General features: G+C 30.1%; 1 protein-coding gene across 1 annotated transcript; it reads right to left on the bottom strand.

Annotated features, from left to right (window-relative positions):
* Positions 1–10,794: 10,794 nt before the first annotated feature.
* LOC131068980 (transcription factor MYB13-like) lies at positions 10,795–17,765 on the bottom strand. Its single transcript, XM_058004270.2, has 3 exons — positions 17,630–17,765; positions 11,603–11,732; positions 10,795–11,518 (listed from the first exon to the last, which is right to left on the bottom strand). The coding sequence occupies exons 1-3, from the start codon at positions 17,763–17,765 to the stop codon at positions 10,795–10,797; spliced, it is 990 nt and encodes a 329-aa protein (XP_057860253.2).
* Positions 17,766–18,271: the final 506 nt, after the last annotated feature.

Raw genomic sequence — 18,271 nt, 5'->3', positions numbered from 1 at the left:
ACTTGTCTTTAATGTAGTAGTTCGTAATGATAGTTCCTATTGTATTTAGAAGAATGAAGAGTTATGGTAATAACATTTCATGTAGGAGTGTTTTGAGTAGTGGATGAACTTAGGAAATCCCACTAATTGATATGATTACGAAATTGGTTGAGACGTAAGTTGATGAAACTGATCCAAAAGTCGGATCTAGAATGTTTAATATTGTTATGTGACAATGAGCTTGTTTTGGCAACCTACAGGAGGTTTGTATCTTCTAAAGAACTAAGTATGATAACCTATAGTTTAAATGGTATGTCTACATAAGTATTATTGGCATCTTGAATTTTTGGAATCTTGGAGTGGTGGAAGGTAGTGTTTGGTTTACTAGTCTATTACTATGTTGTTGATAGAACATCTTTGTGTTCTAAAATGTTGTAACAGTTGATTTGAGTGTGGACTACTATAAATTAAGGGTGGCTACTCTCTATGAATATTTTGATCTTTGGCTCACTCCACGTGACAAGTTTCATTATGTGGAGATGAGTCTAAGTTATTGGGCTAGACCTATTGCATAGTTGATATGGTTGATGTATGAAAGAATTGGAGAATGTACATTTGTTGGTGATCGTTAGAGGAAAACATTTTGGACCTACTTAAGCTTTCTTGTGAAGTTTTTTGGAGCATTTTGTTGCATTGAGTTATGTATGGGCTAATCCTACTACATGTTTGATGAAATAAAATGTATGCCCAACTCATAACTGTAAATATAAATGAAACTCATATATATGAGTATCCTAGAATCACTTGTTTTGAAGTAGTGTAGAGTTATGATGTAATTCTAAGGATATAACTTCATACCAAACAAGAAAAACAATGCATCAGATGGGGAGTTCTTGATTTAAATGTACATATATTAGGAAAACTTATAAGAAGAGAGAGTAAGTATTTGAAGTTAGATCAAAGAGTAAGAAATATATAATGTCCTAATCTTATATTGTTGGACATTACTGAGAAGATTACTAGAATGTGTTGTTGTCATTAATGTCAACATATTCATGTGTGTTTTAGTGTTTTAGTCAGATTGAATGAGTTGGTTTGACTAGTGCGTTGCAGATGAGTTGTTGCAGATCAAAGGGCTTTAAGATAAGTATCTCTAGTTGATTCAGTTATAGTTCTAGAGGTTCACAAGGTGATTTGATAGAGTAATGAGATCCGCTATTGTGGTTGGTTTTTTAGTTGTTCGACATTGATCAGTGTTTTGGATTTTGCTCTGTATTTATCTATGCTACAATATCTTAGTTTGCAGATTTGGCAGTGTTTGGGACATTTTGGTGTGTCCTCAATTCAGATGGTTCGTGATTTGGAGGTCTACAAGGGTAAAAGCACAATGTTGTGTCACACTTTTCTAAAGGAACCGACCAACACAACTAAAATTGTTTAACTTTGACCACATAAAAGTGGCATTTCTAAATTGAATTTTGAAATGATGTAAATTTATCAAATGTAGAAATATGAATGAAATTTATGTTTGTTATTTTTAAAAAGATTTAGGAAAAAAATTGATATTTTTTTTATAAATTAAAAGACAGATTTTTCATTGCTAAAAAATGATGAAGATCAGGGGTTCTAGTCACCGTCACCAAAAAAAGTGAAAACGGACTTATTTTTTCTAGTTTTTTTTTTCCCAAATAGAGAACATATATATGCAGTGTTAAAAAAAAAATAAAAAATTAATGTATATTTTTCTCGTTATAATATTTCAAAGTCCAAAATAGTTAAATTTGACATATTTCATTGGCATCACCTTTTGACTACTAAATTTATCATTAACCAAAAATGAAAATACACTTTTCGAGAAGATTCTCTCATCTAGTGATTTTTTTTTTTATAATATCATTTAATATATATTTTTTAATTTCTAATCAGCCTCTTTTTAAATTTAAAAATCTACTTGCAATGTTTAACTAATAAAAAATATTAAAATTAATCAAAATACTAAAAAAATTATATTTCTAGATTTTTGACTTTGAGCTCTACAAAAGGATATTTTTTGATTTTTATAAAAAAATATTTTGATTAAAGAAAAGCTGAGTAAAAGTGAAAAGTTTTAGAAATACAGATTTTCACCTTTCTTGTGCCACATCACATGAAACGTAGGCTAGTCCGACCAGACTGAGTTCGATTGAACTCAGTCTGGCCGAACTAGCCTTATTTCAAACTATAAAAAAATTCAAATTTTGTTTTGAATGGACTCATTTGAACTAAGGGAGTTCGGTTGAGCTGAGTCTGGCCGGACTCCCAGCGCCATTTATGTTCCATGTAGGCACCACATGGTACCATGTGTCCCGAGGGTAGTCCAATCGTACTGAGCCCAACCGAACTACCCTTAGTTGGCCCAAAGTGTGAAATAGATCCATGCTTATACCCACAAGTGAATTTTTTAGTTTGACAGTTAGTTCAGTGAGTGTTATTGAAGTTCAGTATGATGACGATGAAGATTCTAGTAAGTGGTGTTATTGCACTTGTTGTTGTGGTAATTCATGGTGCTTGTGGATGTTTCTAGATTATTTCCTATCCGTGTTGATGGTCTGCATTGATCGTTGTGCTCGTTTGTTGATGATTTTCCTTGATCTAGTTGTGTTCTTCATTTTCTTGGCTGACATGACGATTTTAGCGTGTTGAAGATGTTCGAGGCATAATTCTTGGAGGTGTTTCATGTTCAAAGTATTGATTTAGGTCGATACTATGTCTTAGCTGACTTTTTTTTGGTCTGCATGTAATGTTGTAGCATATATGGTTATATTTTGTAATTTTTGATGTGTGTTGAGCTGACCTTGAAATATAGGTTGATGATATGTATAAATAAATGTAATATCATGTTGTGGATGTATCTATGAATGTGTGATATATGTGAATAAATTTTTGATCATTTGTCAGCAGAGAAGCAGTGCGAAGAAGTGTGAAAGATCAGAGTATGTGTTATGTGCTTAACTAGAACTCTAACTGGGCATGAGGAGATGCTATTATATTAGTTCATGATCTTCCAAATTTAATCAAAATGTTTCTGTAAGATAGTGAGTCTTCCCAAGAGTTGTAGCCCTCTTTGTTATGTGTTTTGATCAGTGAGACCTATACAGTGTGCCTAAATGCATGTGCATTCCCTATTATAATATTTCATATACATCTAATAGGGTATCATCATATTGTGGGTAGATGCCCTCCATGTTTTTTCCCTTAACCAGGTTTTCCACATCAAAAATGTTGGTGTTATGTGTGTTATTGATGTGGTGCTGACTTATGCTTTCACTATTAATTATCAGATATAAAATTGTGTTTTTGTTAAGGAGCATTTTTGAGAAAACAGATTCAACCCCCCTCTCAATTTTCTGCCTTGTTGCCAAAAATTAGTATTAGAGATAGAATATTGACCACTTGATGTGATCTGGGATGGGAACCTATACTTACAAGAAGGATAGTCTAAGATTTGATGGAACAAAATACTCTGTTTGGAAAAATTGGATGGAGTGTCACTTGAGATGCATCGCTGAAGATTATTAGAAGATTACTATGAATGTTTATAATGTTCCTCCGAATGGTCCTACAACTCTGGATGAGATAAAGGAAGTTGAATTCAATATTAGAGCTAAGGAAGCATTGTTGAGTGCCCTAGATGATTCTAAGATAACTAATGTTATGGATTTGTAGACTGCTCATGAGATCCAAAAGAAGCTAGAGACTTTGTATGAAGGTGACAACCATTTGAAATTTGCTAATTTGTAGAACCTAAATGGAAAGTATGAGATGCAAAGAATGGGCGAAGATGAGAATATTACCTCCTTTATGCAGAAAGTGAATGAGCTTATGTTGAACATTAGATGTGTTGGTGGTGTATTAGAAGAATTAGAAATTATAGCTAAAGTGTTGAGATCCTTTCCTCCTACTTACAAACATAAAATTTCTGCTATTAAGCAGATCTGTATAGTGACAAATGTGACTAGAGACATGCTGATAGGCAAGCTTGCTACCTTTGAGTAGAGCGAATTTGGTGAATCTCTTCCTAAGTCAAAATCTGCATTGAAAGATACTATATCCAAGAAGCAGAAATATGATTCGGGAGAAATTTCTACAAGGGTATCCATATATGAGAAGGAGATAACTTGAAGAAGAAGAAAGAGAGCTTGAGGAGCTTAAAGCCCTTATTGCCAGAAGATTGCCTAAAGGAGCTGGTAAGTATCAAGGGAAATTGCCTCTTAAATGTTTTTCTTGCAATAAGATAGGACATTTTGCTTCAAGGTGTCCAAAAAGAGTTCCTAAGTCCAAATCATACAAGCCTAAATATAAAAAGAAATGTTATTATTTGGTTGATGAAGGTGTGATAGATGATGAATCTCATAAGGGAAATCTAGGAGATGAATTGGTGTTTATTGCTATCAAGGAAGATAATCCGGTTCCTACTAATTCTACTAGCCGCATTAATGAGGAGAAAGCTTTGGATGCTAAAGTTGAAGAGAAAGATGATTGGGTTATTGACAGTGGCTACTCTCATCATATGACAAGTGATAAGAGTAAGTTTGTGAGTATGGAAAAGTATGATGGTGGTGTAGTAAGATTTGGTGATGACAAAGCTGGTATAATCCATGGTAGAGGTTCCATTTCTCTTGATGGTAAGCACAGTACTAGTGATGTCTTATATGTAGAAGGTCTAAAGCATAATAATTTGAGTATTGGATAGATGGTTGACAAGGGATATGATTTACAATTCAAGAATGACAAGTGTAAAATCTTAAGTGGTTTTGGAATTGAGATTGCATCAGGGACAAAGACCAAAGGTAATATCTTTCACTTGAATGCTGGTGGTAAAAGTTATTTTATTGCTCAAATTGATTAAAGTTGGTAAGGGAATAGAAGAATGTGTCATGTGAACTTTGATTGCATGTTTAAGATAAGTTCTACTCAACTAGTGAGAGATCATCCTAAGTTGGTAAAGCCTACTAATCGAGTATGTAAGGAATGTCAATTAGGAAAGCAGACAAGATTTACTTTCAAAAGAAAATAATATTGTTCTAATGTAAACGGGTCTTCCATTTAATAAATTAATGAGGAAGGTGAAGTTGTTAGGAGCAAAGATAGAGTTATTTTTAAGGGATATTCTTAGATGGAAGGAATTGACTTTGACGAGACTTTTGCTCCGGTGGAAATAATTGAAGCTATTAGATTATTTCTTGCTTATCCTTCTTACAAAGATTTCAAAGTTTATCATATGGATATCAAGTTATCCTTTCTTAATGGTGAGTTGGAAGAAGAAGTTTATATTGAGAAACTAGATGGATTTTAGTTGATAGATCAGGGAGATATGGTTTGTAGATTGAAGAAATCATTGTATGGACGCAAGCAAGCCCAAAGAGCTTGGTATGCTAGATTGGATAAGTATTTGATGAAGCTTGAATTCAATAAAGGTACCATTGATAGTAATCTATATTTCAATATTGATCATGATAACATTGTAATTGTTGAGGTATTTTTTGATGATATTATTTTTGGTGGAGATGATAGTTTCTGCAAGAAGTTTGTTGATGACATGCAAAACGAGTTTGAAATGTCTATGATTGGTGAGATGAAATTCATTTTGGGATTGCAAATTACTCTGTTGGATAATGGAATTTTTATATCTTAGTGCAAGTATGTGAAGGAATTTTTGAATAAGTTTAGTTTAGATTATTCAAAGCTAATTGGTACCCCTATGGTGATTGGATGTAAGCTGACAAACGATGATGATTCTTTGAAAGAAAATCAAACTAGCTATAGATCTATGATTGGTGGATTGCTATATTTGACTCAGACTAGACCTGATATTATGAATGCTATATGTCTTGCTTCTAGATTTCAAGTTGATCCTAAGGAATCTCATGTCATAGAATTTAAGAGAATTTTTAGATATTTGAAAGGGATAGTTGATTTTGGTTTGTGGTATCCTAAAGATGATGAATCTAATTTGAGTGCTTTTACTGATGCTGATTGGGTAGGTGATTTTGATGGCCAGAAGAGTACCATTGGTGCTACATTTTTCTCGGGAAAGATATTTATTTCATGGATGAGTAAGAAGTAGAATGCTATTTCTTTATCTACTACAAAGGCATAAAACATTGTTGTTGCTAGCAATTGTACTCAGGTAATATGGATGAAGCATATGTTGAAGAACATTAGAGTTGTTTATGATGAGGATACTACTATATACTAGACAATTCAAGTGCTATCAACATTTCTAAGAATTTGGTGTTGCATTCAGAGACTAAGCATATATATCAATCAAGTTTCATTTCTTCTGAGAGAAGGTGAATGAGAAGGAAGTTAGATTAGAGTTGTATCCACAAAGGAACAAATTGTGGATATATTCACTAAGTCTTTTCCTAAAGATACTTTTGAGTATCTCAAAGAGAAGCTAGGGGTGATTGCTCCTCTTGATGTGAACTAATACTCGTTAATTTGCATCAGTCGAGTGAATTTCATAGAGACATCTTGCGATACTGATTGATGAGTGGTGGCTACTACTCAAGGGGAGTAGTCAGTGTTGTTTGTTCAATTTTGATTTTCAGTTGTGGGGAGAGAGAGATTGGTCAAAGGTGGAGATTGTAGAGAGATTTGTGCAATATGTACTTTTAGCATTGATGTCAAAGGGGGAGAGGGAGCTATGTGGGAAAATTGAATTGATATTTGTGCATGATCTAAGGGGGAGCTGATTATTTCTCTTTGCATTGATTATTTTTCATATTCATATGTTGCCATCAACACCAAAGGGGGGGATCATTGGATATTATTGAGAAGTTTGCTGGAGTGTGTTGTTGTTATTGATGTCAACATATTCCAGTGTGTTGGAGATGATTTGTTGCAAATTAAAGGGTTTTGAGATAAGTATCTCTAGTTGATTCAACTATAGTTTGAGAGGTTCACATGGTGATTTGATCAAGTTATGAGATTCAATATTGCAGTTGGTTTTTTAGTTGTTTGGTATTGATCAGTGTTCTAGATTTTTCTCTGCATTGCAATATCTTGGCTTATGGATTTGGCACAATGTTTGGGATGTTCTCGTATGTCCTCAGTTTAGATGGTTCATGATTTGGAGGTCTGCAAGTGAATTTTTCAGTTTGACAGTCAATTTAGTGAGTATTCTTGAAGTTCAGTATGATGATGATGAAGATTCTAGTAAGTGGCATTGTTACGGTTGTTGCTGTGATAATTCATGATGCTTGTGGATGTTTCTAGATTGTGTCCTATCCATGTTGATGGTCTGCATTGATCATTGTGCTCATTATTGATGATTTTCCTTGATTCAATGGTGTTATTCATGTTCTTGGCCAACATGATGATTGTAGAGTGTTGTGGATGTCTGAGGCATAATTATTGGAGGTGTTTCATGTTCAAGGTGTTGATTTAGGTTCATACTATGTCTTAGAGAATATTGTTTCTATCCCCATGTAACGTAGTAGCATGTATGGTTATATTTTATAATTTGTGACGTGTGTTGATCCAACCTTGAAATATAAGCTTATGATATGTATAAATAAATGTAATATAATGCTGCAGATGTATCTGCAAATGTGTGTTGTATGTGAATAATGTTTTGATCATTCGGTAGCAGAGAAGTAGTGTGAAGAAGTGTGAAGGAGTGTGAAAGATCAGCGTATATATTATGTGCTTAACCCCAGAACTTTAACCAAGCATGAGGATATTCTCTTCTATTAGTGCATGATATTCTAGATGTAATTTGAATGTTTCCTGTAAGACAACGAGTCTTCCCAAAGGTTGTAGCCCTCTTTGTTATGTGTTTTGAGCAGTGAGCTCTAGGAAATGTGCCTAAATGCATGTGCATTCCCCATTATAATATTTCATATGCTTCTAATAGGGTATCATCATATTGTGGGTAGTTTCCCACTGTGGTTTATCCCTTAACTGGGTTTTCCATGTCAAAAATATCGGTGTTATGTGTGTTATTGATGTGGTGTTGATTTATACTTTTACTGATAATTATCATATTTGAAATTGTGTTTGTGTTAAGGAGAGTTTTAGAGAAAACTGATTCACCCCCCTCTTAGTTTTTTTCCTTGTTGCCAACATATATTTTATATTGTTGAGATCGATGTCCTATCTTCTAAGTTGCTGCTCAAACCTAGGCGTTTGAGATTGGTTTCTCTAGTGGATATGTTATCACAATACTTGACAGGGATTTGTGCCTCATGTAGGTTGATTCCTAATGTATCATGTACATGATATTTTATTTTTGAGGATAGATTTGGGCAATAGATACAAGTATTATCACCATGGTTTGCCCATCCTAGTTTTCCATGTAAATCTAGTGTTTTTTGTGTGCATATTTGTTCATTTACTTAGTTCTTCATTGAGTTACATATGATAGTTGACTTGATATTTGCAGGTATGGTACTCCCTTAGTATTGTGTTCCCTTCAATATGGGTTGTGATAGACTAAAAGTATGGAATATAAAAATCTCTTGATAACATAAAAATTTGTGCATTAACCTAAGTATGCTTTATTTTGAGCTCTTTCTTGTACCCAATTACATATATCTTAAATGAGATATGCAATTCTAAAAAAGAAATGCCCAATATTTTACTCATTGTGAATGTTAACACCTTGTACTATTTGTATTTCACATTATTTAATTACCTCTAGTTATAAATATAAATGACAAGTGCATTAACTAATGGTAGGATTCAGAAAAATAATATACATAGTTTCATTACATAGATTGATGGAGAATTCAATAACGAATATGTCAATAATATTTTTTATTATAAATGTAAATTGATAGCCTTATAAGGTGAATTAAGACAACCAATATTGAATACTATGGTTTATGTAGTTGTCATTGATGTGTGGGCTACCATTTTTCTACTCTTTCTTCAAATATTTTGTATAAATAAAGTTAGTTATATTTTCTCTCCTATGACAATAATTTTATTTGTGAGAACTTTCATTATTGCAATACATAATATTATTAAATATTACCAAACAATATTGAAGGCATTCACCCCTTGTTACATGATCAATTTCTTTGAAAAAATGGCAAACATGGATGTTTGTTGTCTTGATCTACCATTCAATGAATTTTAATGGTAGCTTTCTATGAAATAGAAATGTAGAATGATTTACAATATTTTAATGTATGTAGGCCCAATACCTTTCAATAGAAAATGCTTATCTCATCAACACGTTTTGAATAAAATAAATAGTTTTAAGTGGATATGGTATCTAATGTTTATGATTTTTATAGATAAAAAGGTCTTAATATCAAGCTTCAAGCCACTATGAAATAAACGAGACTGAAACCCATGGTTTAATATTTTTCTAAATCTAACATTGAATCAAAAACTTATCTCTATAGTTTAGATTTTTTTTTAATTTAAAATTAAAATACATTTATCTCTATACTTCTTAGAATATAAATTACTATGAAACATGTGCAACCACTAATAGCTATTGAAATTTACATTCTACTAAAAATGTTCAAATACATATACAAAACTATGAAATTGAGGGAATCAACAAATTTATCTTATTATATGAGATAGGAAATTACTGATTTAATAATATCTTTTTTGGATTGCGAGGGCCCATTGTGAACTCTAATTTACATTCTACTAAAAATGTTCAAATACATATACAAAACTATGAAATTGAGGGAATCAACAAATTTATCTTATTATATGAGATAGGAAATTACTGATTTAATAATATCTTTTTTGGATTGCAAGGGCCCATTGTGAACTCTAAATGAAGACTCTTAAATTCTTTAAAAAACTAAAGGCAAATAATAATAAATCTTATTAATGATTATAATATATTATATTAATCATTATACCATTCTACTCGAAATCCAAACTATCTAAACCTTTTCTTTTTTAAACTCAACCAATAGGTTCTTTAGATTAGTGAGGAAGCAATCTGCATTTCTTAGATTTCATGAAGCTTTTACAAACAAAAAGATATAGAACACACATGCCTTAGTTTATAAAATCCTTAAAATAAATGTGAGCCTATTAACGATAATGATTTAGTATATGCATGCCATGGTATACATGAAATATAAAAGCACACATAGAGGGATTGTTGTTTTAACTTATACTATTACATTTATTAGTAAAAGTAAATAGTTAAAAGCTTCTTAAGCTTTCTAAATGGATCCATTTTGTGCATGCTTAGTCATTTCTTTGGGATCATTTTTCAATTTACATTTATATATACAATTTTCTGCAATTTTATCATTGACTACAGTAATGATGATAAAGGCAATATTTTTTTTTCTTTTCTACTGATTTGATTTACATTGCAACTCTTGTTTTAATAGATACATATATACAAAAATGTAAACATGTTCATACATATGTGAATACATACATACACATACATATACACATATATACACACATACATATACATATATATGTATACAAATAAATATACATATACATATACATATACAACAATGTCTCAATTCTAGATATCAAAACCTAAAATGAAATAATATCATAGTTAAATTCAAATAAAGATCATATTCATAATTCACAAACAAAATGCCACCAATTACTTTGATGCATATCAAAATTCGAGGTGGATTCTACCAACAAACAACAACCAAAAAAAAAAAGAAGAAGAAGAAGCAGCATCATCCAGTTCTCCACAAGCAATCACTACACACTAATTACAATACATACCACTGAAAAATACATACGTAAAGCAAAAATAGAATTATTGTTCATGGTCACAATAACATTATGTATAGCTCAAATGAAAGAAACCTATCAGTGGTGTGTGGTAGTATACTCAATTTCTGTACATCTATTATTGGCTAGGTTTAGAATATGTCTCCAATAATCTTTGTCATCATCTGTATTCTTCAAATCCATGAATGCTGGAGTTTCTATTGTTTTCTTGGAGTTACTAGAAAATTCCGTAAAATCAAGCCATTTCTCTTGTGAAATTGATCTTGCATAGACGTTGGTATTTACCATAGGAATAGATGAAATGTCTGAGGCTGCTTCACGATAGACATTGGATGAACTTGATACCAAAGAAGGAAGAGAATCAGATTCATATTCTGTTGGTAGAAAGTTATTATTATCAATTTGATTAAGAATTTCAGCATTAAAGCCTGTTGAAAATGATGTCAGATCATTGTCTTGGATAAAACCTTCAAAGAAACTTTGAGCATTATCTTGTGGTAGTTGTTCCTCCTGGTTTTTACCCACAAAATTTGGTGATACTGGCCTTGATACCATGTCAGTGCTTTGGAATGCAGACCTTAAAAAATTAATGCCTGGGTTAGTATTGCCACTGGTAGGAAGGTTCATCAAAAGACTTCCTATTCTCTCTTCGATCTCGAGAAAGGAACAGAATAAAGATAATGCATGAGTAGAAGGATTTTGTATCATGGTTTCTTTTGATCTTCTCTTCATACGACTATTCCAGTAGTTTTTTATGTCATTGTCTGTTCGTCCTGGCAGATGCTTCGCTATTTCAGACCACCTAAACAAAAGATTAATGTTAAAACAGTTTCCTAAAATTGATAGAGGATTTGTATAGTTACTATAGGAATGACTCGGTAATTACTTGTTCCCAAGCTTATCATGGTAGAATAATATTATTTCTTCTTCAGAAGAGGAAAACTTTCCCCGCTTTATATTTGGTTGCAAATAGTTCATCCAACGTAGCCTGCAACTCTTCCCACATCTCAGAAGGCCTGCATCATATATAAAATGATAAGCTTGACAAAACATATATAAACTAACTTATAAACATTTACATTATATTGGAATATGCATTGCCTCTAGAGATCTTATTATAGTCTTACTGTAGTTTATAAAAATGATTAATTTTAGATTAATATTAAAAGTTATTTATGTAATAAATAAATATTTTTCAATTTTTAGTTACAATTATATATTTGTATTGAAAATTTAAGTTATTTAATCTTTCTAAATCACATAGCATAATAAAGTGTTAAAGTAATTTAAAAGTTGGTCTTATTTGTTTGAATATTTAAGTTTGATTACTAAACATGTAGTGATATATATAATATTACATCTGGTTTGAGTACAATAGTCACACCAAGGTCATGTGTGTTCAATACGATCTAAACCATGTTTTCCAAAATTTATTATTGTATAAATTTTGCTAATGCTATGATCAACCCTAAAAATATCACCAAGTATCAAAAAACTATTCCATTATAATTTAGACTAATGCGTCTATTGTAATTGAGACATCTCCAACTAGAGATGTTTACTATTATAGTTGTTTTAAAAAGACTTTCCAAATTGAGATGTTTATGTATTTTTTAGTCAATTTTTTTAATATAGAATGACTTATTTGTAGTAGCTCATTTAAGATTTTTGTGATAAAATTTTTATGAATGGGATGGTAGTGAAACTAGTTTTGAAACAAATGTAGGAGTTCAAAATTTCCTTCATTCATAAAGTGCAAATCATATTGTTATAACAAAATTGTAACAATGAAAAAAGGTATATATAATACTTGATGAAAAATTGTAGGTATTTAAACAAATAATTTTACTAAATAGAAATGAAATTGGGAGTATTTATTGATAAAGTACAAATGCATCTTTTATGCCACTAGTTTAAGGAAATTCATTGTCATTTAAATACATATTGATTTTTTTAAAAATAACCAAAATATGACTTGATATATCACTTAGGCATTTAGGGAAATGGAGATGATTTATTTAATGTGATACATCTAGACATTGTGGATTTAAAATCATATATAGACTAGGTTGTGGCATTCATAAATGATATTTAGAATTCTATATAGATACTTTACGTAATAAAATAAGAGGAAATGCCATTCACTATGTTAATCTTGTGAGGGTTATCAAGCTATATTGTTTTACACACTACATTGTCTTGAATTGTGTCAAATAATAATAATGAAAGGGAATCTTTTTAATTCTAACTTTAATACAATTAACAAAGAAAACAATAGTGAGACAAAGATCATGTGAATTCAATATAATTATACGAAATTTTCTAAAAATAATTAATGGACAACATTTTGTAAAGGCACAATCTTATTTAAAACAAAATATTATCTTTAAATCTCATCCATTATCTATATATATATATTACCGATCTAATTTTTATTAGAACTACTGTGGCAATGGTTTTGAATGCATAAAAAATTTCTACAAGATGAAATCTAAATTTTCTATGTTAATATTGTAATGTATGTAAACTAATTTTTAATTTTAATATAAATATTAGAATATCTTTAATTGATATGTTGGAAAGAATACGGGGACATAAAAAGTGTAAACCATAAAATATGTGTGAAGAATACATGGTAAGAAGAGGTAAGTATTTTAAATATTATAGTGTATTAGAAAGAATTCTTCTCTCAACCTATTAAAATGTAAAATAAATATATATTTTTAAATTAGAATTATTTATTAGTAATCTATGAATTCACATGTTATGTCATTATTTTATTGAATAAATTTATAAAATAGTATAATAATATTTATATATAATTAATATTAAAATAAAAAATATAGTAATTGATTAAATATACATACAAATTAATATTTTTAATTAAATGTTCAAAAGTGATTTTAATATATTATTGATTTTTTAAAATACATTAAAACTATTATAAGACATTTTGATTTAGAAATCTAATATTGTTGGTATTAATATAACACAACTTGTTAGCATGATCTTTGTTGTTGTTTATGTTCCTTGAGGCAGTGATTTCCTAAAATAGCGTGGCTTGCTAGTATGATTGTTTGTCACTTGGTAGTATTTACCAACATAACAAAACTTTTTGGCCAATGAAATTCATGTCATCTTTGTAGATCCCTAGCATAACACAACTTATTAGTTGTTGGACTATGGACCTTCTTCTCATCTCAAATGGTGTATGCTCTTGTCACTTCCAGGCATTGCATTTGTGATTTTGCAATAACATTTTGAGATGTATATTAGTGGTTGAGACAACCTATGCATTGAGGTCTTTTCATCTAGTTGACTTGGGATCTTTTATTCATTTAAGTTGTTTGTTTTCTACATGTGTATCTTGGTTTGAATTTTTTGTGTGGATTGATATGATCTTAAGCTTGGTGGATTGTATATATCTCAACTTAGTTCCATACTATCCCTATTTTGTCCTAATCTTAGCCACTCTCTCTCATCTCTCTACTTTATCATGAGTATGAGTGTAAGTTCATACTTTGTCTAAACTGGGGGCTAAATGTAGTGTAGTAAATTGTATCCCTTTAAAAGGCTAAATGTAGTGTAGTAAATTGTATCCCTTTAAAATTTCACACTCTATTTGGGAGCTATTTTAGTCTTTCCTGGGTGAACCCACAATAGTGGGTTACAATTTTTTGCCAACTTTGACACTGCAACATTCATTTTCAGAAAAAACTTCAGATTCAGACACCTATTACTTCTAAACCGTAAGAAATTTGTAGATGATGTGAACTAGTGATTTGTGTCATTTTGTATGTAGATTCTCATTTAAAAAAAAAAAATTGGAATCAATTTGCTTCCATTTTTCTATCTCCCTCAAAAACTAGTTTTTTTTCAAAAAACCATCATTTTTAAACAGTGATACTCACTCTATATAGCATAATTTTTTTTCTATAATTGATATGAATGTGATTCTTTCGAATTTGGTTTTGTAGCATCCATATCTATTGTTTGCAATTGGTTTTCTAACACTATATTTAATATTTTATATTTAATTAAGATTTGAAGTCGAGTTAACTATAATTTTAACATATGTCCATCTGATATTACAAAGCTTGTTGTATATGTAACGAAAATAATTTTTTTTTTTTTTGGAAAGAGGACTTCAGTACTTAATATTTTTCATAATTTTTTGGGTGACATTTACTATTTTTTCATAAGCATTGAACAAATAAGTTCATGTTCAGTGAAAACCCTACATTCATAAGAAATAAAATAAAAATAAATTAATGAAATTTAATATATTAAAAATTATACTATTTGGAAAACTTATAATAAGGGCTAAATACTTAAAAAATAAAACTTCTAAACGAATTCATTTGATGCCCTAAAAGCTAATGTAAAATTATTTTTTTAATCAGCATTTGATAGATGCAAAGGAGACTCCATTGCAAGTATGATTTATAAGTAGAGAGGTTCTATCCAATAAATTTTGATCTAAGAGCCTTTGATCTAACTCTCTTCAATTAATTACTCAAAATGGGACCTCTTAAAGCATAAATCATTATATTTTCTAAAAAATGTATAATTTCAACAAAAAATCAGGATGTATGAAAAAGTGGGAACCGACATTGTGAGTTCGCCCTTTTATTAGATCATTTTAAGCCTATTTGGCCCAATCCTAATCTGCAATTTAATTATTAGTCCCACAATTAAACTATCGTGGAGTACAAGTTAGGACTAGATCTAACATAAAAAACCATGACATTCATAGTTTTATTTTAGAGGTCCTATTTTGATGGCTAGTCATGGGTACCTAACAACTATGTCTTGCCAAAATTTCTCAAAACTGCAGCAATTGCTAGGGCTAGATTTCACAATTTGAATTCTCTCTCAATTTTTGTACTTGATCATTTTATGTCACCCTAATCGCAAAAATTTCTTGTAAACCCTATAAATTAAAAATATTATGTCTTTCATAAGATTAGAAGGTTCTACGAAGAAGCAATCAATCCACATTCTACATCGTCAAAGAGCACAATTTAGAATTAAAGAATGATTTCATGGTTGATTATGTTTTTTGATCTTGTTATTGTATGAACATTTGAAGGACGTTTATAATGAGCATTGCATCACCACCACTTCCATTAGTAAGGTATAATTATTTCATTTTAGCATTTCCATTATCATTTAGCCTTTTTTCATCTTAAGGACAAGCTCTTTTTTTCATCAATCATAGCTGTTATGGAGGTGGGAACATCAACACTAGGTTTGACTTCAACAAGCCCTCTACAAAACAACCATTTTCTCCTATTTTCATTTGTGCATGTTTAGATCCAACATGAAAGAGTGTTATCAGAGTGTAGAGTAGAAGGTGATAGTTAGTTAAAAAAATTAAACATGTGGAAACTCCAAGACTATGGTGCACAAAACTTGTGTCCTACACATGTTGGTTGGATTTTCAGGAGATAGGCATACAAGATCTCTTGATTGCATTTTCTGCCCCTTTCTAGTAGTTTGGACACCCTTAGACTAGGGTACCCGACACACCTAGCCTATATATTCAACCCCAGGATATAGCCTACCGTGTTGTTATTTTGTTCTATAAATTACTGTTTATGTTGAAACTTGTCATTTTTATATTGTTAAACCTAGATCTTAAAAACATATTTCACAATCTCAATCCATCAATTTTATGTAATGAAGATTTGAGATCTTAGCTTGAATCCATAGACCTAGGTTCTCATTTATATACATATCGCTCTTCCATTATAATATTGATTATAGTTCTACTTTTTATTAGAACTAGTGTGGTAATGATTTGGAAGTTGAGATGAACAAGTTCTTTTATATAGATGAATTATTGGTAATTGCTCATCTAACTTTTATGCTAAGAATTTAATATATGGAACAATTATCTAAACTTATTTTAAGTCAAATATACATATAGCAAATATCCTTCATTAATAGGTTAGAAAAAATAAGAGAACATAACCGGTGTAAACCATAAAATATGTGCAAAGAATGCATGGTAAGAAGAGGTAAGTATTTAAAAAAAATTTAATGTATAAATAAGAAGTATCCTCTCAGCCTATTAAAAATACTCACATATATAATTAGAAGTGTTTATTAGTAGTCTATAAAAGAACATGTTATGTCATTAATTTATTGAATAAAGTCATCAAAGAAAAATATGATAATATTTATATATAATTAATACTAAAATGTTGATCATAGTAATTAATTTAATATATAAATAAATTAGTATTTTTAATTAATTTTTTAAAAATAATTTGATTTGATTTTTTTTTAAAAATATATCAAAATAAACTATAAGACATTTTAATTTACTTTTTAGTAATTAATGGTATTAATGTAATACAAACATCAAAACTAAAATTAAAAAATATAATTTTGAAATAAATATAATATTAATATCGAAACTACTGAATAAATCTATATAATACTAATATTTATAAATAATAATATAAGAATGATAGAATTTTAAAATTAAATTTTTAATATTAAGAACAAATCTAATCATATAAATAGAAAAAAAAAATTGTCCATACATTGTTTAGATTAGATTAGTTCCAAAGGAACATATTGCATTCAAAATATTACAAAATTCTTTTTTAAATCTTATAATTGCTGTGTGGAAAGAGATTAGAAATTTCCCTTAAGAAATCTTTAATTTAATAATATTAATTAAAATATTTTGAATTTTAAATTAAAAAACAAAAACTATTTTTTTATATTAATATCTCAGCTAACACACCTAACATTCTTAGGTGTTAAATATTATATAAAATTCATGAATATACCTAATTATAAAAGACCTTTTAACAAAACCAGTTAAATTTGCCCCAAGAATTATCCTCCATTAAACCATTGTGTAAGATAAAAACTAAAGTCCGTAAGAGAAAACTACCTGCAAGATGAGGCAGCTTGTGCCAGTTACCATGCCCATGCTTATTTATATATTCGATAAGTTTATGGTCCTCTTCTTCACTCCATGGCCCTTTCTTCACTTCCTTCTCACTGCACAAACTTGCACCTCGCACCATATCTCCCTGCAAACTGATTTCATTTTTAAGATTAACTTTCTCATAATATTGACTAAAAATAAGCCGTACATAAATATAACTACAATTCATTAAGTTTGTATCAGAAGCTTACTGGTAAGAATACTGACTAAATGATTGAATTCTGTGCCCGTCAAAAGACACTCAAAGCTTCTACAAAGACAGAGAAGAACTTTTTATCAGACAACCCAAGATTGAAATATCGACGCTTCCAATTAAACCTCCTTTTTACTCTACACGAACTTGTAATACATAACTTCAATCAGTTCGAGATGTATAAGATATGATGTGTGATCACTATAAGAGTAAACAAAATATGCACTTTCCCCTCCAAAACATATGGTGGGCTTGTGTTTAAGAATATATTTAAGAGCAACTTTATGAATGAGCCGTTTTAGCTGTAAATTTTCTCACGAAAAACATGGAATATATGGATAATGGATAAAAACACAAAAGCAAAAAACGAGATTGCAAGAAAATGAGATTTA

This window comes from Cryptomeria japonica, chromosome 7 (assembly GCF_030272615.1).
Source record: "Cryptomeria japonica chromosome 7, Sugi_1.0, whole genome shotgun sequence".
Taxonomy (NCBI): domain Eukaryota; kingdom Viridiplantae; phylum Streptophyta; class Pinopsida; order Cupressales; family Cupressaceae; genus Cryptomeria; species Cryptomeria japonica.
The sequence above is the reverse complement of the archived record's forward strand: the minus strand, read 5'-3'. Positions and strand labels throughout refer to the sequence as shown.

What these genes read in the sequence shown, in the direction of transcription:
- LOC131068980 (XM_058004270.2), bottom strand. Translation starts at nt 17,765, where the DNA reads ATGGTGCGAGGTGCAAGTTTGTGCAGTGAGAAGGAAGTGAAGAAAGGG. An exon ending in CAAGCTGCCTCATCTTGCAG is followed by an intron (nt 11,733 to 17,629) that starts GTAGTTTTCTCT and finishes TATATGATGCAG; the next exon opens with GCCTTCTGAGATGTGGGAAG. An exon ending in CATGATAAGCTTGGGAACAA is followed by an intron (nt 11,519 to 11,602) that starts GTAATTACCGAG and finishes TCTTTTGTTTAG; the next exon opens with GTGGTCTGAAATAGCGAAGC.